General features: G+C 42.8%; 1 protein-coding gene across 4 annotated transcripts in view; it reads left to right on the forward strand.

Annotated features, from left to right (window-relative positions):
- Positions 1-26,047, forward strand: part of zgc:66433 (uncharacterized protein LOC321250 homolog) — a 207,884-nt gene that overhangs the window by 123,012 nt on the left and 58,825 nt on the right. For all 4 annotated transcript variants that reach the window (XM_068047120.1, XM_068047119.1, XM_068047121.1 and 1 more), the window contains one exon: positions 11,843-12,005. In XM_068047120.1, coding sequence (XP_067903221.1) covers positions 11,843-12,005 — 163 coding nt within the window. The remainder of the gene's footprint in view (positions 1-11,842; positions 12,006-26,047) is intronic.

Genomic DNA, 26,047 nt, shown 5'->3' on the forward strand with positions numbered 1-26,047 from the left:
TCCTTTTGAAATCATTGATTGTCTCTGCTTCCACCACCCTCATGAGCAGCGAGTTCCTGGTCATTGCCACTCGCTGCATAAAAAAGTTCTTTCTCACATTCCCCTTGCATCTCTTGCCTGAAACCTTCAGTCTATGTCCCTTAGTCCTCGTACCATTCGCAAATGGGAACAGTTTTTCTAACTTACCTAAGCCTGTCATAATCTTGTACACCTTTATCAAATCTCTCCTCAATCTCCTTTGCTCCAGGGAGAACAACCCTAGCTTTTCCAACCTAACATTGTAACTAAAATCTCCCATCCTCAGAACCATTCTGGTAAATCTCCTCTGCACCCTCTCAAGGACCCTGACATCCTTCTTAAAGTATGGTGACCAGAACTGGACGCAATACTCCAGTTGGGGCCTAACCAGAGCTTTATAAAGGTTCAGCATAACTTCCCTGCTTTTGTACTTTATGCCTCTATTTATGAAGCCCAAGATTCCATATGCTTTACTAACCAATCTCTCAATATGTCCTGCCACCTTCATAGCTCAATACACATGCACCCACAGATTCCTCTGGTCCTGCACACTCTTTAGAATTATGCCATTAAGTCTATATTGCCTCACCCTATCCCTTCTGGGAGAATGCGTGTTGTTCTTTTGTATTTGCCATAACTTGTAGTGTTCTAAGATGTCATAGGCTCTTCCAGGGATTTACTGGGTAAAAAGATTGGACCAACTATCTGCGGAGTCTACAGAATGTATTGCAAAGTAGGCCTGAACCCAGATAGGCCGAGTCCAGGCCTTCCTTTCAGTGGGTGGAGTCACTCGCCTGCTGCTTAAAAGCCATTGTTACAAGGGGCTGGGACTGATAGCGGGGGGAGAATATGGGTCTGGGAAGCAGCACTGAGGCCAGGAGTGGGGTCCCTGCCTTTCAGTCGGTGTGAGGGCAGGATTAGTGATCAATGCACTTGATGAAACCAGTATACCAGGTCCCTGAACAGCAGAGGTAGAGAACAACATGGAGGGGTCAGATTGAGATTAAGTCCTGGACCTCTTGAAAATGACTATTTAGGGGTTACAATTAGGAGCACTCACTTTTGAGCTCCTCAGAGCGAACAGAAGTGGGTCAAGGAACAGGCGTTAGGCCCTTTATTAGCATTTATAATGGTTCCATTGCCTAATTCAAGGTGTGTAGTTTCAGCCTGAAATATTTGCACGCTTCCTGCTACCATTTTTGAGTCTTAGAAGGCCAATGTAGTACCTGAAAAACATGTGCAACACAGCCAAATTTAACTCCAAAAATGTTTTTTTTTTAAATATTCATACAGTCCCCTTACAAAACGAGCTACTTGGGGGCCATTGACAGAGGTTTCTGGGAGGACGCTCTTGGGCTGGACTTTCCAGCCTCACTTAATACGTCAGGCGTCCTTGTTGCTGGGCACAGAGTCTGCAGATTTTTAACCCTAACAAGTTCAGAGCAGAGAGTGGAATGGTTCAAGCCATTCATTCGGAAAGTACAGTGCAGCATGCATTCATAAAACTTACCTTGGAATGCAAAAATGCTGCTGAACTTTCATGCGCACAATGGTGCAGAAAACACAAAAAGAACTGAAAAGGAGTCACTGCCAAGCTGAACGTCAGGCAGGCCGTGTCAGACATGACAATTGTGTAGAATTTCCTTGCTATTCAAGGTCTAGCAGAAATAACACTTTATTATTTAACTTCTGCTCAATATGTTACCTCTGTTTATCACAATCAACACATTGACTTGTGTTGGAATGCTTTAAGGTCTACTGACACAGTCTCGTAGTAAATGGGTAAATAAAACACGTGGCATCGCCAAACCACTTATTTGTCTTCAAGGAATTATACAGCACAGAAAGAGCCCATTCGGCCCATCATGCCTATGCCAGCTCTTTGGAAGCTATATCCTATTCATCCCACTCCCCTGCTCTTTCCCCAAAGCCCTGAAAATTTCTTCTTTTCAAGATCCGATTCCCCTTTGTAAGTTGCGATTGAATCAGCTTCCACTGCCCCTTCAAGCAGCGCATTCCAGATCATAACATAATTTCAAGGAAAACCTGAAAGATATCAGAAATGTTTGCTTCTTAGTGGGTGATGAAATAAATGTTTAAAGTGTTTTAAGGACTAACTGCTTCAAATTAACTCATATAACGTTAAAGCAGATAGCAAAATAAAACAATATCAAGTAATAACTTATATTCTTTAGTTATTCTTGGACCAGATATTAGTAAATTGTAATCTTTTTAACCAATAGTTGAAACCTAAATGGTGCATGAATTTATTTTTTAAACTGATTGCTTTCAGTGAGGGTTAAAATTGATTTGAGAAAACTTTTCTGCCATTCAAAATATCATACTTCAGTACTTAAATCAATTTAATTAATGTTTCTCCCCTGCCTTTTGAGGTCGCCTTATTCAGTATGTCATTGTTCAGCTGTTGTGACACGAACCCATTCCCAAGCTCCTGACAAAGGTACTTTTGACCCAGGGGTTTCCTAAGAGACTCCTGCAGGCTTGATTTTCCCTCATCCAATGCCCTGCATGATAGCACAATCAGGATCAGCAATCAACTGTGGTCAGGATTACAGCTGATCTACGACTCCATACGCATGTATCGGAGCATCACGGTTCTGTGGCATAAGGTTCCAATGAGCAATGAATTTTGTTTACGGGTTTATATTTGTGCCATTTGAAGTTTGTGAATGAAGAGTAAAATACAGAAGTATTTTAAATTTTCCTTTGCTCCACCATTGGCGGCCATGCTTTCAGCTGCCTAGGCCCGTAGCTCTGAAGTTCCTTCCCTAAGTCTTGCTTTCCTCCTTTAAGATGCCCCTTAAAACCTACCACTTTGATCACAGGTTCAAATATCTCCTGATGTGGCTCAGGGTCAAATTTTGTCTGATAATCACTCCTGTAAAGTACCTTGGGACCATTTACTACATCAATCATGCTATATAAATGCAAATTCTTGTTGTTGTAAAATGTGCAGTATGTACTTTATAGTGTCGTCCAGGAATCTAGATCAGGTCTAAATAAATAATGTCAAGAGAGAAGATGAAGGAAGGGTCAAAGGATCACTGTCTGTGACAGCATTGCTGTCAAATAGTCTGGGATCTCATGAGCAGAAATATTTAGAGATACAGCACTGAAACAGGCCCTTCGGCCCACTGAGTCTGTGCTGACCATCAACCACCCATTTATACTAATCCTACATTAATCCCATATTCCTACCACATCCCCACCTTCCCTCAAATCCCCTACCACCTACCTATACTAGGGGCAATTTATAACGGCCAATTTACCTATCAACCTGCAAGTCTTTGGCTGTGGGAGGAAACCGGAGCACCCGTCGAAAACCCACGCAGTCACAGGGAGAACTTGCAAACTCCACACAGGCAGTACCCAGAATCGAACCTGGGTCGCTGGAGCTGTGAGGCTGTGGTGCTAACCACTGCGCCACTGTGCCGTCCAAATGCAGCTGTTAAGATGAAACTGTGCTTGAACTGACCCATCCCTTTAGGGGCATTTGTTGCATTCACTGTGAGGAAGTGATCTGTATAGACACACAGAGGTTAGTTATAGGAAAACTGCCATAGATTGACAACTACTATAAATTCCTAGTTCCTGTCCTTGAGGAAGGCTTGATTATCAGGGTCAGAAACAAATAATAGGAAATGACTATAATAATAATAGGAAATGACTAGTTTGTTTCTTATTTTTTGAATATTTTTGTTAATATTTTTCAGCTGAAGTTGCAGTCTGAAGAGTGAGGGCTATGCACTAGACTTGTATTTATATAGATTTATATAGCTCTCCTGTAAGTTAAATGATATAATAGTAACAGAAGTAAGCCAGCCCCTTGAGCCTGTTCTGCCATTCAATGAGATCATAGCTGATCTGGGACTTAGCTTGATATTCTCACATTCACTCCATATCCCTTAATATCTTTGGTTCATGAAAATCTATCGATATCAGATTTAAAATTAACAATTGATCTAACATCATTGTCATTTGCAGAAGAGAGTTCCAAATTTCTACCACCCTTTGTGTATAGAAGTGTTTCCTAACATCAGATAGTGCAGCTAAACACGTGGCTGAGCAGCTGGTGTAGAAGGGAGGGTTTCAGATATCTGGACCATTGGGCTCTCTTCAGGGACAGATGGGACCTGTACAAGAAGGACGGGTTGCATCTAAACTGGAAGGGCACTAATATCCTGGCTGCAAGGTTTGTTAGCGTCACTCGGGAGGGTTTAAACGAGTTTTGCAGGGGGGTGGGAACCAGAGCAGTAGGACAGCTAATGAAGTAAATGAGGAGGACATAGTAAATAAGGCCAGTAGGACTAAGATGAAGAGCAGGCAGGGAGATGTTGCTGAGCACAGCGGGACTGGTGGTCTGAAGTGCATTTGTTTCAATGCGAGAAGTATAACAGGTAAGGCAGATGAACTTAGAGCTTGGATTAGTACTTGGAGAGTACACAGAGACTTGGTTGAGGGAAGGGCAGGATTGGCAGCTAAATGTTCCGGGCTTTAGAAGCTTCAGGCAGGATAGTGGGGGATGTAAAAGGGGTGGGGGAGTTGCATTACTGGTTAAGGAGAATATCACAGCTGTACTGCGAGAGGACACCTCAGAGGGGTCATGCAGTGAGGCAATATGGGTGGAGCTCAGGAATAGGAAGGGTGCAGTCACGATATTGGGGGTTTACTACAGGCCTCCCAACAGCCAGCGGGAGGTAGAGGAGCAGATATGTAGACAGATTTTGGAAAGATGTAAAGGTAACAGGGTTGTAGTGGTGGGTGATTTTAACTTCCCCAATATTGACTGGGACTCACTTAGTGCCAGGGGCTTGGATGGGGCAGAATTTGTGAGGAGCATCCAGGAGGGCTTCTTGAAACAATATGTAGATAGTCCAACTAGGGATGGGGCCATTCTGGACCTGGTATTGGGGAATGAGCCCGGCCAGGTGGTCGAAGTTTCAGTGGGGGAGCATTTCGGGAGCAGTGACCATAATTCCATAAGTTTTAAGGTACTTGTGGATAAGGATAAGAGTAGTCCTCGGGTGAAGGTGCTAAATTGGGGGAAGGCTAATTATAACAATATTAGGCAGGAACTGAAGAATTTAGATTGGGGGTGGCTGTTTAAGGGTAAATCAACATCTGACATGTGGGAGTCTTTCAAACGTCAGCTGATTAGAATCCAGGCCCAGCATGTACCTGTGAGGAAGAAAGACAAGTTTGGCAGGTTTCGGGAAGCTTGGATAACACAGGATATTGTGAGCCCAGTCAAAAAGAAAAAGGAAGCATTTGTAAGGGCTGGAAGGCTGGGAACAGATGAAGGACTTGAGGAATATAAAGACAGTAGGAAGGAACTTAAGCAAGGAGTTAGGAGGGCTAAAAGGGGTCATGAAAAGTCATTGGCAAACAGGATTAAGGAAAATCCCAAGGCTTTTTATACATATATAAAGAGCAAGAGGGTAACCAGGGAAAGGGTTGGCCCACTCAAGGACAGAGATGGGAATCTATGCGTGGAGCCAGAGGAAATGGGCGAGGTGCTAAATGTGTACTTTGCATCAGTATTCACCAAGGAGAAGGACTTGGTGGATGATGAGCCTCGGGAAGGGAGTGCAGATAGTCTCAGTCATCTCATTATCAAAAAGGAGGAGGTGTTGGGTGTCTTGCAAAGCATTAAAGTAGATAAGTCCCCAGGGCCTGATGGGATCTACCCTAGAATACTGAGGGAGGCAAGGGAAGAAATTGCTGGGGCCTTGACAGAAATCTTTGCATCCTCATTGGCTACAGGTGAGGTCCCAGAGGACTGGAGAATAGCCAATGTTGTTCCTTTGTTTAAGAAGGGTGGCAAGGATAATCCAGGAAATTATAGGCCAGTGAGCCTTACGTCAGTGGTAGGGAAACTATTAGAGAGGATTCTTCGGGACAGGATTTACTCCCATTTGGAAACAAACAAACTTATTAGCGAGAGACAGCATGGTTTTGTGAAGGGGAGGTCGTGTCTTACTAATTTGATTGAGTTTTTTGAGGAAGTGAGGAAGATGATTGATGAGGGAAGGGCGGTGGATGTTGTCTATATGGACTTTAGTAAAGCCTTTGACAAGGTTTCGCATAGCAGACTGGTGCAAAAGGTGAGGTCACATGGGATCAGAGGTGAGCTGGCAAGATGGATTCAGAACTGGCTCGATCACAGAAGACAGGTAACAGAGGGATATGGGCCCCGAAAGTGCAGAATGTGTTAGTTTCGGCAGGCATCAAGATCGGCGCAGGCTTGGAGGGGCGAATGGCCTGTTCGTGTGCTGTACTGTTCTTTGTTCTTTGTTCACTCCTGAAGGGCCTGGCTCTAATTTTTAAACTATGCTCTCTAATCCTAGACCCACTAACCAGCAGAAATAGTTCCTCTCTATCGACCTATCCGCTCCCCTAATATCTTGATAATTTCAATGAAATCACCCCTTACACTTCTAAATTCCAGGGAATACAAGCCTAGTTTCTCCTAATTTAGCCCTTGAAGTCTAGATAACTTTCTGGTAAATCTACGCTGCACGCTCTCCAAGTCCAATATATCCTTCTTAAGATGTCCACTACTGCCCACAGTACTCCTGGTGTGGTCTGACGGTGGCTGTGTATAGCTGTAGCATAACTTGTAGCCCACCGCCCCCACCCCACCTTGTACTTTAGTCCTCTCGATATAAAAGTCAGCATTCCATTTGCCTTTTTGATTATTTTCTGTACCTGTTCATGACTTTTTAATGATCTGTGTACCAGTACCCCCAAGTCTCTTTGGACCTCCCCTGCCTCTAGCTTTCCACCATTTGGAAAAACCCTGTTCTATCCTTTTAGGTCCAAAGTGGATGGCCTCACATTTGCCTACATTGAAGTTAATTTGTCCCAGTTTTGCCATTCACTTAATCTATCCATATCTCCGTACAGTTATGCCTCCATCTATACTACTTTCAATGCCACCACCTTCGTGTCATCGGCAAATTTGGATATGTGGCTTCCTTTCCCATCATTTAAGTCAGTAGTAAATAGTTGAGACCCCAACACAGATCATTGTGGGATACCACGAGTCACATCCTGCCAGTTAGAGTACCTGCCCATTATCCCTACTCTCTGTCTCCTGCTCGGTCAATTTCCTACCCAGGTCAATAATTTGCCTTCAGTTTCATGAATTTCAACTTTAACAACAGTCTCTCCTGAGGGACTTTATCAAATGCCTTCTGGAAGTCCATAAAAATAACATTCATAGACATTCCCCTGTCCACTACTTAGTCACCTCTTCAAAGGGTTCTATCAGGTTTGTCAGGCATGACTGACTCTTTACAAATCCATGCTGGCTCTCTCTAGTCAGCTGAAAAATTTCAAGGCATTCAGTCATTCTATCAACTATAGAACTCTAATAATTTCCTGACTAGAGTTGTTAGGCCAACTGGTCTATAATTCACTGGTTTCCCTTTCTCACCTTTCTTAAATAGCGGAATGACATCGGGTAAATTGTCAGCTTGCTGACTGGATGTTCCAGATTGGCTGCTCATTTTGGAAAGCACCCAAACTAATGAAACAAAATCAGGCAGTGTTTATAATAGCCAATTCAGACACCGATTTTACACCAGGGCAGCAAGTTTAAAATCTACCTCAATATGTTATAAGGAGAGCAGAATGGATGCCATGTATTTCTTAATATTCATTCTTAGGATGTGAGCATCACTGACAAGGCTAGCATTTATTGCCCATCTCTAGTTTCCCTAGAGAAGGTTGTGGTAGGCCTTCACAATGAACAGTTTCAGTTTGTATGATGAAGGTGCTTTTATGTAGGGAGTTCCAGGAGTTTGACGCAGCAGCAATGAAGGAGTGGATGATCAGGATGGTGCGTGACTGAGAGGGAACTTGCAGGTGGTGGTGTTCTCATGCACCCGCTGCCCTTGTCCTTCTAGGTTTGAAAGGTGCTATTGAAGACGAGTTGCTGCAGTGCATCTTGTAGATGGTACACCCTTCTGCCACTGTGCATCAGTGGTGGAGGGAGTGAATGTTTAAGGTGGTGGATGGGGTACCAATCAAGTAAGTTGCTTTGTCCTGATGTTGTTGAGCTTCTTGAGTGTTGTTGCAGCAGCCTTGTGGGGAGGCTTTTGAGAGTCACCGCAGAATACCCAGCCTCAGACCTGCACTTGTAGCCATGGCATTTATCTATAATGCATGATGTCTTCTATTTCTATCAAAGGGAAGCCGTGTCCCTTTGAGAAATCAAAGTTTAATCGATGCATAAACGTTAAGTAAATTGATTCAAAGTCTATTTGTTGTTCAGGTTGTTGATTGGAACTCTAGCTTTGTGGGAAGGTCCAATTATGAAGTATCTTCTTTTCCTAGAAACTTCTGTTTTCTGAAAACTTTAAATAACTAACTTCATTTCTTTATAAAAGCAAAATACTGCGGATGCTGGAAATCTGAAACAAAAACAAGAAATGTTGGATTCACTCAGCAGGTCTGGCAGCATCTGTGGAAAGAGAAGCAGAGTTAACGTTTCGGAACTCATTTCTTTATACTTTTTTTTAAAATAAATTGTAACAGAAATCATATTAGACATTAGTCTGTGAACTCTGACGTATCACAAACAGGATCACAGAATCATAGAATTCCAAATATAGCACAGAACTAAGCCATTCAGAGGTCTTTGGTAAAGATATCCAACTAGTTCTGCTCTCCCCCTCTTTCTGCACAGCACTGCAATCTTTTTTCTCTCTTTGAGTATTTATCCATGTCCCTTTTTGAATGTTACTGGTGAATCTGCTTCCATCGCCTTCTCAAGCAGTGCATACCAGATCGTAACAACTCGCTGTGTGAAACAAAAAGTTTCATCAAGGAAGTGTGTGGTGGATGTATCATTTATTTGGTGACACCAGGTATTTTCTTTCCTATTTATCGATGACCATGACAGAAAACCTGGACTCATAATATGTTATTCATCTTAATGCACTTAAATTATTACAAATGAGTACTGTTATCTCTGGCACAATTCCAATATTGCTTTATTTACCAACAGTCTAGCAGGGTTAGTGTGACATCTAAAACTAATCATGGGCCAACTCTATTATTAAAACTTTCCTGTCAAACTCATGTAGAATCTTTGCAATGGAAGGCTCGAACTTGATTTCAATGATGTTTCAAAATATTGAATGACTTTATTTTTTTCTACATTACAACAAATGTCACAGACTTATAATCAAATGAGGCAGATATTGAATAATTAGCAGATGGAACAGCTTCAGTTAGAGATAGCGCCTGCAGAGCATGTGTAGAAAGATATACAATAACAATACTTCAGTACGTATAATAATCCAACATTTCCTAGCTCAAATAAAATAGCTTTGAAGGCAACAGCAAACAGTTAAATCTATCCTCAATTGTATATTATCTGCGGTGAATTTTGACCCTACAGAGCCATGGCTCTAGCCTTTAAGTCAGATAGTTCAAACCCCGCTCCAGGACTTGAGCACAAAAATCTAGGCTGACACTCCAGTGCAGTACTGAGGAAGTGCTGCACTATCAGAGGTGCCTTCTTTCAGATGAATTGTTAAATTGAGCCCTGTTTGTCCTCTCAGGTGGGTGTAAAAGATTCCACAGCACTATTTTGAGACAACACTGGCATGAGGGGAAAAAAAATTTCCGCAGCAAGTGGTTAGGATCTGGAATATACTGCCTGTGGCGGAGGCAGATTCAATCGAGGCTTTCAAAAGAGAATTGGAAATTATCCGAAGAGAAAAATGTTGCAGGCCTATGGGGAAAGGGTGAGAGAATGGGCTGAATGGCCTCTGTTACGATTGGGTGAGGAAGGGGTCTCAGGCTCCCCACTCGGCCATTTCCTGGTTTGGCCGTAACAGAGTTTAACCTTTAAAACACAGTGCTTTTAGCTTCCCCTCAATGAGTCCTTGCACATTGCTCTCTAATTGTAATTGTAAAGGAACCAATCAGACAGGCTTTCTCAGGTTTAAACAAGATGTAAGTTTATTAACCTTAACACTCTAACTCGGTTAAATCTACTAAAAATGTGACACAACCACGCTAGCATGCATGCGCGATAAACACATACACAAATGGATACAGAGGAGGAGAAAGAATTAAAGGGGGAAGGTTTGGAGTAGTAGATGGAATTCAGTTACTGTTTTTTTGTTTGGATGTAAAGTCTTTGATTGAAGTTAAGTCTTGCAGTTCTTGAGGCCCTGTGAACACTTTCAAACTTGTTTCGCTGGTACCAGAAGGCTGCAGGGGTCTTCTGTCTTGAGGGTTAAGTTGCTTCTGTGGGTCCCTGGAACTTTGTATGAGAGAGAGAGAGACCTTGCTTCTCTTTGGTCTTCAAAATTGCAGTCTGTTCACAAAACCTTTCTGTGAGGCACAATTCCACAGTTCCCAGGTTGGCCAGCAGGTTAGTTGTGTGACTAGCTCTTTGATTGAAACAGCATCGCTTGCACGGATTGTTGATTCTTCAAAACTTACTAGACATACTCGGTGGGGCATGGTGTACTGGTTCCTACATAGACAATGACATTCAATGTCTTTTGATCATCACAATTGATAAAATCCATCTGGCTAATTGAATCAGGGAGCGCTCCCATTGTCTCTCTATGCAACTGTCTTTCAGAATGCAAATGTGCAGCCATGTTTTCAGCCATTCAGCTCTGTGATCTTTTTAAACAAGTTTTCTTCAATGTCCAGTAAAAGTTCAAATAATGTTCTATATGACAAAATTAATATGTTTCCATTTGGCAGGTGGTGTTTCTGTCACTCCTCCTTTTGTGCTATAATAATTCTGTGATTCTATTCTATTCAATACCTTCCTGGTCAATATTAATTCCTCAATCAAGACCAAAAAAACAGATTATCTGGTTATTATCACATTGCTGTTTGTAGAGTTTGCTGTGTGCAAAGCAACTGCTGCATTTCCTACATTTCAACAGTGACTACACTTCAAAAGCACTTCATTAGCTTTAAAGCACTTTGCAACTTTCTGTTGGCATTAAAGGCACTATATAAATGCAAGCCTTTTTGTGCGACACTGGTGGAATGGACGAGAGTGAGTCTGCAGCCTGTTTCACACCTCTCTCCATTGTTATTTCCACTGACTTCAATGGGGAGAGCTGTAAAATGGGATGCTGACTCACTATCACTTGTCTTACACTATTGTGCAAAGTCAAAATTACCCCCATTGTGTGAATGCTTAAAACATTATAAACTAAATGCGAACTAAAAATGCAGAGCTGGTTAATCTATCAGAATCCAAAATGCCAGAGTTGTTAAATAATAGCGATTTTTAAATCCCATTGGATATAATTGCTTACTCCTTGCTCATCTTCGCTACCTTTATATATGAAAAGTTTAAATGTATTTATTGTACGTCAGATATCACACTTCAAGGTATAAAACAAAAAGAGGAATAAAGACATTAATTTCATGCTGGCGCTTTTTCCTATCTGGAACAAGGCATATAAGCACAGGAGTAGGCCATCCAGCCCCTCGAGCCTGTTCCGCCATTCAATGAGATCATGGCTGATCTGTATCTCATCCCCTGGAGCTAAGAATTTGCAAGCATCTAGCAATCTGCAACCTTCCCTCACTGAAACAACTATTCATCTCAATTTGACCTCATTAATTAGACCAGTTTCCCTTAAGAGACACACTGGATTAGTAACTTAAATATCACAAATAGCCTTAAAATCCCAGACAGTCATGATTCACGGAGATGAGCTAATAGTGTAACGAATAATGCACTGCTTCACGATGAATTAACTGTGCTCTTTGGCCTTGTGACGTTTGGAATTTTATTTGTTCTCTACAGGTAGGAAGAAGTCAAAATTTAGAACCTTCAAAAACTTTTTTGCCAAGAAGAAGAGGAAAGGTCCAGCAGCTCCCAGAGGAGAAAGCAGCCTGAAACCATGCCAATCGAGCAGCGATGTCAGCATTCCAGAACCTTCCGCAGCCTTGCCCGACACTGAGACAGGGTAAGAGACGTCAATAAGGCAGCCCAATGAGATGTTAACTTCCACAAGTATGTTATGTCTAATCACAGTTTGCTTTATTTGCCACAAGCTAATCCCGGGTAGGCGGAGGCAGGGGCACATAAAGGAAAACGATCCAAATTTTCAAAAGACTACCTATCAAGAGTATCTATGCTAATGTGCAAAGGTTACCAGATCAATAAAACTAGCATCAACCTCTAACTACTATGAATTCCAGCAGCTCATGTGATTGTAAAGCTTGAATATAATGATATTCAAGTAAACTATCAAATCCAGAGACTGTAATACAGTGTCTGCTGCAAATTATTATTCCATGGACCGCTCTCCAATAAACACAATGTCATTTATATTGCAATAAATATTGACACATCAGTTCAGTACACTGGCGCTCCTTCCATCTCATACTGATGGATCCATTAACAGACTATTACATTGTAGTTATATTTCCCAATTCTATTAACCAAGATTATATATAATGCATGAACTTTACTGTGACATACTTAAACTTTATCCATAACAAAAGCAAAATACTTTGGATGCCAGAAATCTGAAATATAGACAGTATATGCTGGAAATACTCTGGAGGTCAGGCAGCATCTGTGGAGTGACAAGCAGATGTAATGTTTCAGGTCAATGACCTTTCATCAGCACAGGAATTTCACACGAGTGTTAAAGAGTGAAATTTGACACTGAGCTACATGAGGCAATATTAGGGCAAAAGACGAAATACTTGGTCAAAGAGGTAAGTTTAAGGAGTGTCCTGAAGGAGGAAAGAGAGGAAGAGAGGCGGGAGGAGTGGTTTAGAGAGGGGGTTTCAGAGACTGGAGGAGATTCGAGATAGGGCGGAGCGGGGCCATGGAGGGATTTGAAAACAAGGGTGAACATTTTAAAATCGAGCCGTTGATTAACCCAGATCCAAAGTAGTTCAGCGAGCGTAGGAGTGATGGGGGGACAGAGTTTGGTGTGAGTTAGTACACGGGCAGCAGAGTTTGGATGATATCAGTTTTAGATCACCCTTTCCCCCCTTTCTATCATTAACACTTAGCGCCTGATGTTGTGCTCTGGGTTATTAGTGTCCAGATGCATTCCTTGAAATCCTTCTCTCGACTATTTTAATAGAATCGTTACACTTTAGGGTTTTAAAAAAAAATTTTTATCAAGATATTTTTGCCTTCCATCAATCAGACTACTTTTATAGTTAAGCCTTAAGTTCTTATAGAATCATAGGGCTGAATTTTACGCCCCCCCCCCACCACCCCCCGCACAAACAGTGGGAAAATGGCGGGTGGGGGTTGTAAAATGGAGCGGGAAGCGCGGGGGCCCCGTCCCGATCCACTCCTGCCTCCGCTGCCACTTTACGCAGGGCGGCGGTGACGAAAAATGGCTCACCAGTTAACGGCCACTTAAGGGCCTCTGCCCGCTGCCACAGGGATTTTACCCTTTGCCAATTGGGTGGCCCAGGCCCAAGAAAAGCCGCCTGACAAAAGTAGGTGGTTTTTTGATGGCCTGGGGGGGCCTCATGATCAGGTACCCTGTGCCCAACGGAGGGCCACCCCCAACCAATCACCCCTGGCGAGGCCTCAAAAACTTACCTTGGTTCCAGGGCCATTCTTTATCTTCCTTCTGATGGCTGGGTTGCAGACCTAGCAGTATCCACCACTCCTGGTTGCACTGCTGGGATTAAGAGTTGCTGGCCCACTGATTGGCTGGCAGCTCCATCAAGCAGGACATCCTACCTCAATGAGGTGGAAGTCCCGCTTCAGACCAATTAAAGGCCTGGGGACCGTAAAATGCGGGCTGGATCCCCAGGCCAGGCGGAGGCGGGTTCACCACCACCGTTTCAGTCGGTGGACGGCTCCCATCCGCCGAGGGTAAAATTCAGCCCATAGAATGGTACAGAACAGGGGGAGGCCATTCAGCCTGTCGTGCCTGTACTAGCTCTTTGAACGATATCAAATTGGACCCACTCCCCTGCCTTTTCCGGTAGCCCTGCAAATTTTTCCCCTTCAAGTATTTATCTGATTCCTTTTTTGAAAGTTGCTATTGAATCTGCTTCTATCACCCTTTCAGGCAGTGCATTCCAGATCACAACAAGTCGCTGTGTAAAGAAAAATGTTTCCTCGTGTCATCTCAGGTTCTATTGCCAATCTGTGTCCTTTGGTTACCAACCCTTCTGCCACTGGAAACAGTTTCTCCTTATTTACTTGTTCAAAACCATTCATGATTTTGAACACCTCTATTGAATCTCAGCTTAATCTTCTCTTTAAGAAGAACAACACCAGTTTCTCTAGTCTCGCCATGTAACAGAAGTCCCTCATCTCTGGTACCATCCTGCTAAACCTCCTCTGCACCCTCTCCAAGGCCTTGACATTCTTCCTAAAGTGTGGTGCCCTGAATTGAACACAGTGCTTCAGCTGGGACCTAACCAGTGTTTTATCGAGGTATAGTATAACTTCCTTGCTTTTGTACACTATTCTTCTGCTAATAAAGCCAAGGATCCCAGAAGCTTTTTTAATAGCCTTCTCAACCTGTCCTGCTGCTTTCAAAGATTTTGTGTGCACACACCCCAGGACTCCATGTCCCTGCATTCCCTTTAAAATTGTACCATTTTGTTCATATTGCTTCTCCTCATTTCTCCTATGAAATTGAATCTTTTCACACTTCGCTGCATTAAATTACATCTACCATGTGTCTGCCCATTTCACCGGTCTGTTTATGTCTTCCTGAATTCTGTTGCTATCCTCCTCACTGTTTACTACATTTCTAAGTTTTTGTGTCGTTGAGTATAGTCAGGACAGAGATCGATGGATTTCTAGATATTAAAGATATCAAAGGATATGGGGAAAGTGCAGGAAAATGGCATTGAGGTAGAAGATCAGCGATGATCTAGTTGAATGGCGGAACAGGCTCGAGGGGCCAAATGGCCTCCTCCTGTACCTATTTCCTATGTTCCTATGTGTTATCTACAAATTTTGAAATTGTGTCCCATGCACCCAAATCCAGGTCATTAATACATATCGAAACAGGTGTTGTAGCGAGTGTTTTGATTTCCCAGAGATCTATGTAAATTCATACTACTCTCAGGGAACAAAATGCAACTGCTCCTCAGTTTATTTGAACTATTGGTTTTGGCAGGTGATCCTCCTGATCTTCAAAGAGCAGCAGAATAATAATGCACTAGGCTTTGAATTCATGTTATAAGCATTAAACAGATTTATTAAACGATAATAAACAAGCTCACCAACAGGACAGACCCACCAGAGGTGGCGGCACAGTGTAATACAGTCGGGAGGGAGTGGCCCTGAGAGTCCTCAACATTGACTTCGAACCCCATGCAGTCTCATGGCATCAGGTCCAACATGGGCAAGGAAACCTCCTGTTGATTACCACCTACTGTGCCCCGTCAGCTGATGAATCAGTACTCCTCTATGTTGAACACCACTTGGAAGAAGCACTGAGGCAGCAAAGGCACAGAATGTACTCTGGATGTGGGACTTTAATGTTCAACGCCAAAAATGGCTCAGGAGCCCCACTGCTGACTGTGGTGACCAAGTCCTGAAGGACATGTCTTGTCAGACAGGGCCTGCGGCAAGCAGTGAACCAACACGAGAGAAAAAATCTACTTGACCTCATCCTCCCCAGTCTACCTATCACAGATGCATCTGTCCATGACAGTATTGGTAGGAGTGACCACTGCACAGTCCTTGTCGAAATAAAGTCCTATCTTCACACTGAGGATATTCTCCATTGTTTTGTGTGGCACTTACACCATGCTAGATGGGATAGACTCAGAACAGATCTAGCAGCTTAATAGTGGGCATCCATGAGGCACTGTGGGCCATCAGCAGCAGGAGAATTGAATTCCACCACAATCTGTAACCTCATGGCCCGGCATATCCCTCACTCTACCATTACCGTCAAGCCTGGGGACCAACCCTGGTTAAAGGAGGAGTATAGGAGAGCATGCCAGGAGCAGCACTGGGCATACCTAAAAATGATGTCCCAACCTGGTGAAGTTGCAACACAGGATTGCATGCATGCTAAACAATGGAAGCAACATGCGATAGACAGAGATAAGTGATCCCATAACCAATGGATCAGATCTAAGCTCTGCAGTCCTGTCACATCCAGTTGTGAATGGTGGTGGACAATTAAACAGCTAACTGGAGGAGGAGGATTCACAAACGTCTCCATCCTCAATGATGGGGGAGCCCAGCACATCAGTGCAAAACACAAGGCTGGAGCATTTGCAACCATCTTCAGCCAGAAGTGCCGGATGGCTGATCCATTTTGACTTCCTCCTGAGGTCCCCATCATCATAGATGCCAGTCTTCAGCCAATTCTATTCACGCCACATGACATCAAGAAATGGCTGAGCGTACTGGATACAGCAAAGGCAATGGGGCCTGACAACATCCCAGCTGTGGTACCGAAGACTTGGGTTCCAGAATTATTTGAAGTACAGCTACAACACTGGCATCTACCCAACAATGTGGAAAATTACCCAGGTACATCCAGTCCACAAAGAGCAGGACAAATCCAATTCAGCCAATTACAGGCCCATCAGTCTACTCCCAATCATCAGCAAAGTGACGGAAGTTGTCATTGACAGTACTATCAAGTGGCACTTACACAGCAACGACCGGCTCACTGTGCTCGGCTCTTGACCTTATTGCAGCCTTGGTTCAAACATAGACAAAAGAGCTGAATTCCAGAGGTGAGGTGAGAGTGACTGCCCTTGACATCAAGGCAGCATTTGATCGAGTGTGGCATCAAGGAGCCCAAGCAAAATTGAGGTCATTCGGGGGAAAAGTCTCCTTGGTTTAGAGTCATATATAGCACAGAGGGAGATGGCTGTGGTTGTCGGACGCCAATCTTCTTAGCCCCAGGACATCACTGCAGGAGTTGCTCAGGATATTGTCCTATGCCCAACAACTGCTTCATCATTGACCTTCCCTCCATCGTAAGGTCAGAAGTGGAGATGTTCACTGATAATTTCACAGTGTTCAGCTCCATTTGCAACTCCTCAGGTAATGAAGCAGTCCATGCCCTCGTCCAGCAAGACCTGGTAAACATTCTGGCTTGGTAAATAACTTTCATGCCACACAAGTGCCAGGCAATGACCATCACCAACAAGACAGAATCCATCTCCCCTTGATGTTCAATGGAATTCCAATCACTGAATTCCCCACCATCAACATCTTGGGGTCACCAGAATCTTAACTGGACCAGCCATATAGATACTGTGGCTATGGGCTGAATTTTACCACATGCTTCGGGACCCCGACATCAGAGAGAAAAGCGTGTCCCACACCCACACTAGCTGGTAGCGGGACTGGCTCATCAATTTTATCGCAAGTGACCTCCAAATTTGCCACCTGCGGGCCCGCTTTCCAATTGAGCACAGCGGGCAGGCTCAGGATAAGGGACTGAGCATTTGTGCTGAGACAAGAAGAAATTTCTTCTTTCTGCTAGGGTTGTGAATCTTTGCAATTCTCTACCCCAGAGGTTTGTGGATGCTCCATCATTGTACATATTTAAGGCTGAGATAGATTTTTGGTCTCTCAGGAAATCAAGGGATATGGGGAGTGGGCAGGAAAGTGGGGTTGAAACCGAAGATCAGGCATGATCATATTGAATGCCGGAGCAGGCGCAACGATCCGTGCAGTGTGCTCCTGCTCCTATTTCTTATGTTCTTATGTAATGTCATGACTCCTTTCTTTTACTCACCATCTATGGAAGTGTTCTGGCCTGAGAATTGCTCTTGGAAAGATTCAGGCAGATTTCTCGATTTGGTAAATACCTTCAAAAAAGCAACCGGAACTAAAATAAAACTTAAACAAAAAACTTCTAATTTTAAAGGATCAAGAATGAGAGGGCAGAGATTGAAAGTAATTGGTAAAAGAAGCAAAAACGACATGAGGAAAACCTTTTCCACGCAGCAAGTGGTTAAGTTCTGGAATGCGCTGCCTGAGAGTGTGGTGGAGGCAGGTTCAATTGAAGCATTCAAAAAGGGAATTAAGCCGTTACATGAAATGGAAGAATGTGCAGGGTTATGGGGAGAAGGCGGGGGAATGGCACTCATTCAGAGAGTCAGTGTGAATATGATGGGCCAAATGGCCTGCGTTGTAACAAATCTGTGATTCTATGATTCTGTAAACAAATCCAAAACGATATTCGTATTTGAGGTGGGAGATTTGTCTCAGACAAACTAATGGATTGTTGCATCAATTGTATCAAATTAGACTGGATTATGTTTCAGTGTGAGTGAAATTGCAACAGGAACATAAAATGAAGCCAATACCATACTAAATCTTAGTTGCACTAATCCATTTATTTTAAGTAGGCTAGTATTTAGCCAAAATAGCAGAAAGAAGAATTTTAGGTGGGCATATTAAGTGTTTGCATTCTTGTGTTCTTAATGTTCATTACTTAAAGGAACACAGTTATACAGTTCCCCTGTTAAAAAAGTCATCATTGAACAGATTGTCTGCTGCACAGTCTTACGAACATAGGTACAGGAGGAGGCCATTCAGCCCTTCAAGCCTGCTCCACCATTCAGTTAGATCATGATTGATCTGTATCTCAACTCCATTTCCCTGCCTTTGTTCTCTTCTTCTTTGGCCTCCTTGTCTTGAGAGACAATGGGTAAGCGCCAATGGGTCAGTGGTTTATGGATCAGCGCCTGGAGTGGCTATAAAGGACAATTCTAGAGTGACAGACTCTTCCACAGGCGCTGCGGATAAAATTGGTTGTCGGGGCTGTTACACAGTTGGCTGTCTCCTTGCACTTCTGTCTTTTTTCCTGCCAATTGCTAAGTCTCTTCGACTCGCTACTCTTTAGCCGCGCCTTTATGGCTGTCCACCAGCTCTGGCGATCATTGGCAACTGACTCCCACAACTTGTGGTCAATGTCACAGGACTTCATGTCGCGTTTGCAGACGTCTTTAAAGCGGAGACATGGATGGCAAGTGGGTCTGATACCAGTGACCTTGGGGATCCTGCCATCTTCCATGCAGCTCACATGGCCAAGTCATCTCAGGCGCCGCTGGCTCAGTAGGGTGTATATGCTGGGGATGTTGGCCACCTTGAGGACTTCTGCATTGGAGATACGGTCCTGCCACCTGATGCCAAGGATTCTTCGGAGGCAGCGAAGATAGAATGAGTTGAGACGTCACTTTTGGCTGACATACGTTGTCCAGGCCTCGCTGCCGTAGAGCAAGGTACTGAGGACACAGGCTTGAAACACTTGGACTTTTGTGTTCTGTGTCAGTGCGCCATTTTCCCACACCCTCTTGGCCAGTCTGGACATAGCAGCAGACGTCTTTCCCATGCGCTTGTTGATTTCTGCATCGAGAGACAGGTTACTGGTGATAGTTGAGCCTAGGTAGGTGAATTCTTGAACCACTTCCAGAGCGTGGTCGCCGATATTGATGAATGAAGCATTTCTGATGTCCTGTCCCATGATGTTCGTTTTCTTGAAGCTAAAGGTTAGGCCAAATTTGTTGCAGGCAGCCGCAATCCTGTCGATGAGTCTCTGCAGACACTCTACTGTGTGGGATGTTAATGCAGCATCGTCAGCAAAGAGGAGTTCCCTGATGAGGACTTTCCGTACTTTGGTCTTCGCTCTAAGACGAGCAAGGTTGAACACCCTGCCATCTGATCTTGTGTGGAGTTCTATGACCCTTCATATCCTTATCTGACAGTATGTGGTTAGGGACTGTTGAAGGTTGAGAGAGCTGAGAAATAGTCTGCTTTAGTGTCGCTGTCAGTTCTAATGGTGTATGATCTGTGACCAGCCAGTCATACATTATTTTTTAAAAGCCTGAGTCAGTAAAATACATTGTTACGATCAAGTGAGGAGGGGTCAAAGGGCTTACCTCTTTTCCCTCTCCTTGTTTGACCACAACAGATTTAACTTTTTCTTAAAGTGAATGCACTGGCCAATTCACTAGGTTTTTGATTACTTACTTGCTATGATCATAACAAGAACCAATCGGAAAGGTTTTCTTCAGTTGATAAAAAAAGGGTTAACTTTATTGTACCTAAACCGAATTAATAAAATAATAAACAACACACCAACTTTCACTCTCACATACACACTAGAGGGTAACACACACACAAATAGGTTACAGAGTGGGGAAAGGTAAATTGGTTGAGTTAGAGTCCATAAAAGTAAAAAGGTATATATTCTGTGCAGTTTGGTGATTTGGCTGGCTTCTAGCTGAATTCAGTGGTCCTGAGGCTTTTAGTTTGAAGAGGTAGATGACTGGTTCAATGGAGACAGTGATGCGGATGATTTCCTCCAAAGAGGTTTCTGATAGTAGCTGGAGTATGCAAAGGTGGTCAGTCAACAGGCAGGATTTGAAAGCTTTCAAGCTGGAATGGAGAGAGAGAGAGATGAACCCCCACTTAGGGTCTGCTCATGTCAGAGTCCAGTTGATTCTCCTCTGCTGCAGAGAAAAACACCAGCTTAAAACCACAAATGGAGAGGGGCTTGTCACATGTTAGTCACTCAGTGATTCAAACATAGTAGTGAGCAGTATTTCTCTGCTTGCTGAAAATAACAGGTCGTTCCTTTAAAGTTCCTGGGTCTTGGTTCTTGTTGGAAAATACACAGACATTTTATCTCCCTCCTCAAAGTCCTTTGCAAGGTATTTTACAGTATAGCAAACTATGTGATCATCTTAAGCTGCCAGCAGTCATCCTTTTTAAAATGTCTTTTTAAATTTCTTCAAAAAAAAAAATTCAGATCTCCAGGCAGTGGACCAAAGAAAATGACCGTAATGGCGTAACAACATATTAATTGTTCAATGTTGACTTTAGCAACATGGGTCTGTAAAGCTGTGCTCCTTTAAGTCATAAATGCTAAGAACACAAAAAATGCAAACACTTAATGTTCTCATTTAAAAACAGTGCTGCCCATTTCCTGATACACCCAAGTCCTATTCACCCATCACTCCTATGCTTGCTGACCTACACTGGTTCCCGGTTAGGCAATGCCTTGAATTTAAAATTCTTATCCTCGTTTCCAAATCCCTCCAGGGTCTCATGCCTTCCTGCTCACTAACCTCATCGAGCCCTACAACCATCCGAAATTTGGTCTCTTGCCATTCCCCGATTTTAATCGCTCCACCATGGCAGCCGTGCCTTCAGCTGCCTAGACTCTTAGCAGGCAATTCCGTCCCCAAAACTCTCTGCCAATCTACCTCTCTCTCTCCCCCTTTAAGTCACTCCTTAAAACCTATCTCTGTGACCAACCTTTTGATCACCTGTCCTAATATCTCCTTATGCGGCTTGGTATCAAATTTTGTTTGATAATAGGAACATAGAAACATAGGAACAGGAGTAGGCCATTCAGCCCATTAAGCCTGCTCCTCCATTCAATATGATCATGGCTGATCATCCACCTCAATGCCTTTTTCCCACACTATCCCCATATCCCCTAATGTCATTTAAAAATCTGTCAATCTCTGCTTTAAACATACTCTTTGACTGAGCTTTCAGAGCCCTCTGGGGTATAGAATTCCAAAGATTCACAACCCTCTGAGGAAAGAAATTTCTCTTCATCTCTGTCCTAAGTGGCTTCCCCCTTGTTTTGAAATTGTATCCCCTGGTTCTAGACTTCCCAACCAGGGGAAACATCTTAGCTGCATCTACCCTGTCTATCCCTTTAAGTTCCAATGAGATCACCTTCTCATTCTTTGAAACTCTGGAGAATACAGGCCCAATTTCTCCAATCTCTCTTCATAGGACTGTCCTACCATCCCGGGAACAAGTCTGGTGAACCTTCGTTGCACTCTCTCTATGGCAATAATATCCTTCCTAAGGTATGGGGACCAAAACTGCACGCAGTACTCCAGGTGCGGTCTAACCAAGGTGCTATACAATTGAAGCAAGACTTCACTACTCCTGTACTCAAATCCTCTTGTGATAAAGGTTAGAATACCATTAGTCTTCTTAATTTCTTGCTGCACCTGCATGTTAGCTTTCAGTGACTTATTGACAAGGACACCCAGGTCCCTCTTGTCAAGTGCCTTGGGACATTTAACTATGTTAAAAGTGGTATATAAATAACAAATTGGTGTTTGATTTGGGAAATGGTGGCATAAGAAAGATAAACATGGGGAAAGTGCCAAAGAAGATATCCTGGATATGCTTAAGGTCCTATGACTAAGGCTGTTTGATGACTGGGATAATGCAGTTGGTGACCATCAACTTGATAATGTCATCTCATCATGGATGGTGTCATCCTGCTTACAATCCTGGTGAAATGTATTGCAAGTGTTATGATCCCCGTGGAGACCACTGAGAAAACAAAAGAATCGAATCCACCGACTGACCCCAATTTAGGAAAATAAAAACAAATGGACAAGATTTTACTTTTAGAAATTTTACTTTAATACTCAAACCAAAACCAACATAAATTAAACATGAACTAACTGTTAAATCACGGTTGACATATATATCTTAAAGGTTATGCATTAATTATCAACAGCAACTAAGATAGTCCTTGCAAATCCTCTGAGCAGTCCTATCAGCAAGGGGGTGCCAAACAGTCCCAAAGTACATAAAAATCAGGAACTTCCTCAGGTAGTTTTCCAAGTCCCGTTGCCCAGGATGCAGATATGGAAATAATGATGTCCTGTCGATAGCAAACAATGCACCTTCCCTTTAATGGTTCAGTCTTGTCACCTCTTGAACAACCTTGGCCTCACTCACAACCATCCGGATGGTGCGTTTCTACTGATAACTCTTAAAATCACCAAAGACAGTTGCTGTAAATCATATCCACCAATGGTCATCTCTCAGAGTCCAATTTCCTCGGCCTTTAGCCTGTCTTTTTAAAACAACCAACAGCTCCCAGCTTGTCACTTAAAAAGCAAAGGCTGGCTGTTTTTGCTTCCACCCACTGCAGAGTATTCTTCTAAACTGAAACCTGAGCTCCAGAAACATGTCTCTGGTCACATCTCTGAACATGAGACTCTGTGTTTTAAACTGGTTAGGACCAGTTTTGTCTTCCCCAGAACCTTCTGCGGCTTTCAGTTTCATTTCCAGCTAAAGACTGTCTCAGGAAAAAAAAACACAAGCTTTGAATCCAAAGTCACATCCAACAGTCCAATCAACAGGTCAGCTGTATAAAACAGAATATGCACACGAGGACTCCATCACACTAAATACTTACATAGAAACATAGCAACATAGGAAATTTATGGCACAGAAGGAGGCCATTTAGCTTGTTGCGTCTGTGCCAGCCAAAAAAGAATTGTGCAGCCTAATCCCCCCCTTTCTATCACTTGGTCATCACCCTTTAGGTTACAGAAACCCAAGGGTATATTTAAGCATTTTTAAAATGTGATTAAGGTTTCTGCCTCTACCACCCTTTCAGGCAGTGAATCCCAGACCCTCACTACCCTCCGAGTGAAAAAAAATTCTCCTCAACTCCCCTCTAATCCTTTCACCAATTACTTTAAATTGTCTGGTTATTGATCTCTCTGCTAAGGGAAAAAGATCATTCCTATCCACTCTATCTAGGCTTCTCATAAATTTTATACACCTCAGTTAAATCTCTTCAATTCAGCTGTACCAAGGAAAACAACTCAGCCTATCCAATCTTTCCTCATCGCAAAAATTCTTCATTCCTGGTAACATTCTTTAAGTCTCCTCTGTGACCTCTCTAATGTGATCCTGTAATGCGGTGACCAGAACTGTACACAGTCCTCTAGCTGTAACCTAACTAGTGTTTTATACAGTTCTAGCACAATCTCCCTGCTTTTGTATTGTTACAAGGTTTCCATTTTTCATTAAAACTTGAGAATTTATATTTTTAAGAACTGAAAAGGATTTCTTGGACATTGGAGCTTGCTGAACGTTGTGGGTTCTTTTTTTTAGGAAGGTTAACAAAAGGTTGACCAGTAAACAAGCTCTTATTAGAAGGCATATGATTTCAAGTAAACATAGCCGGGGGTTTGACTTAAGAGCTATTTTTGCTTATTGACAAAGCAGGCTTAATGATTATCATAGGACTTACCTAGAAAAAGTTGGATTCATTTTGAACTGTTAAAAGTCAGCTGGTTTTTGGACTAAAAGAAGCAGTTGGAATCTGCCAGTAGATCAGAAGAAAATCCAGACAACTGTTACCTCTCTTTGAAGAAGCCCTGCTCTTGAAAAGCAAAAGCCTGTATGAAGTTGTACTGTTGCCTCCTGTATTTTGAAGTAATCCTGAATGTTTGCAGAAAGCTTGCATCTTTAAAAGAACTTTGCATCATGTGTATGAGAACAGAAACCTTTGTTGCTTCACACCTGATGGAAGACCTATGTGAAACCTTCTGTAGCTGAATTTCTTTCAACGCTTATCCAAACAGACTGTTCATCAACCTCGCCCGGAAAGCTTTCTAGTTGCAGGCACCTATTCGTCTTTGGGACACCTTGCCAAAACAAAAGGCTTCCTACCATATCTTCTCTGCAGTCTAAGTTATTTTTTATTCCTTCTATTTGTAGCAGTTGTAAACAAAAATCCCTTTCCTTTCTCCCAATTAACCAGTTGTGTATGTGAGTGTGTGTGTGAGGGCCAGGATAAAAAATTAAGGGCTTTAATGTTTCAGTTCATGTATATGTTTACTTTATTATTGGTTAAGACTTGTTTTAGAATAAAAGAATAATGTTGTTGTTTATTAAAGAATCCTGGTGGTGTACTTTATTCTGGGAACAAACAGAGTTTTTACTTGACAGTTTCGGTAAGTGGGAAAATTTATTGATATGTTCTAACCTGTGGAGAAGTGGGACTGAATTAACAGTGCACTTCCTCCCACCTCGGTTGTAACAGTATTCTATGCCTCAGCTAATAAAGGAAAGTACCCTGTGTGCCTTCTCTGTGATTTGTTAGAGGTATTCAAAATAATGAGGGGTCTGGACAGAGTAGATAGAGAGAAATTGTTCCAACTCGTGAAAGGATCAAGAATGAGAGGGCACAGATTTAAATTATTTGGTAAGAGAAGCAAAAGTGACATGAGAAAAAGCTTTTTCACGCAGTGAGTGGTTAAGGTCTGGAATGCATTGCCTGAGAGTATGGTGGAGGCAGGTTCAATTGAAGCATTCAAAAGGGGATTAGACTGTTATATGAAAAGGAAGAATGTGGAGGGTTATGGGGAGAAGGCGGGGGAATGGCACTGAGGGAATTGCTCTTTCAGAGAGCCAGTGCCGACACGATTGGCTGACTGGCCTCCTTCTGCACTGTAACGGTTCTGTAATTCTGTTAACCACCTATCTGTTCTGCTACCTTCAGGGATCTGTGGACATACATTCCAAGGTCCCTCTGTTCTCAGTATTCTACCATTTATTGTGTATTCCCTTGCCTGGTTAGCCTTCCCCAAATGCATTTCCTCATACTTGTCTGAATTGAATTCCATTTTCCATTTTTCTGCCCCACCTGACCAGTCCATTGATATCTTCCTGCAGTTTACAGCTTTCTTCCTCACTCTCAACCACACAACCAATTTTTATATCATCTGCAATCTTCTTAATCATGCCCCCTTCATTTAAGTCATTGATATATACCATGAACAGCAAGGTACTGAGCCCTGCAAAACCCCTGTGGAAATAGCTTTCCAATCACAAAACACCCATCGACCATAACCTTTCACTTCCTGCCACTGAGGCAACTTTGGATTCAACTTCCCACTTCAGTTGGCGATCCTTATTTAACACTAATTTTCTACCACAAGAACATAAACATCTTACTGAAACGCCGACCTCAGTCTCTGTTCACTCCCAACCAGTGAACGTTACACTTATCTGCCATGTGGCATGTCTTGTTAAACCCAAAGGTTGTAAGACTCATGACGAGATTAAAGAAACATTTGTTAAAATAGGAGATTTTGTCACAAATTCTGTTTCATTGCATCAAAGGCTTTAGTCTCAAAATCATCCTTAAGATATCAGACATTCTAATCTTTGAAAGGGACACTGCCTCCATAAAAATCTGTTGGGAATCCTTGATTTTTATGTTTACAAAAGAACCATGAA

This window comes from Heterodontus francisci, chromosome 15 (genome assembly GCF_036365525.1).
Source record: "Heterodontus francisci isolate sHetFra1 chromosome 15, sHetFra1.hap1, whole genome shotgun sequence".
Classification (NCBI taxonomy): Eukaryota; Metazoa; Chordata; class Chondrichthyes; order Heterodontiformes; family Heterodontidae; genus Heterodontus; species Heterodontus francisci.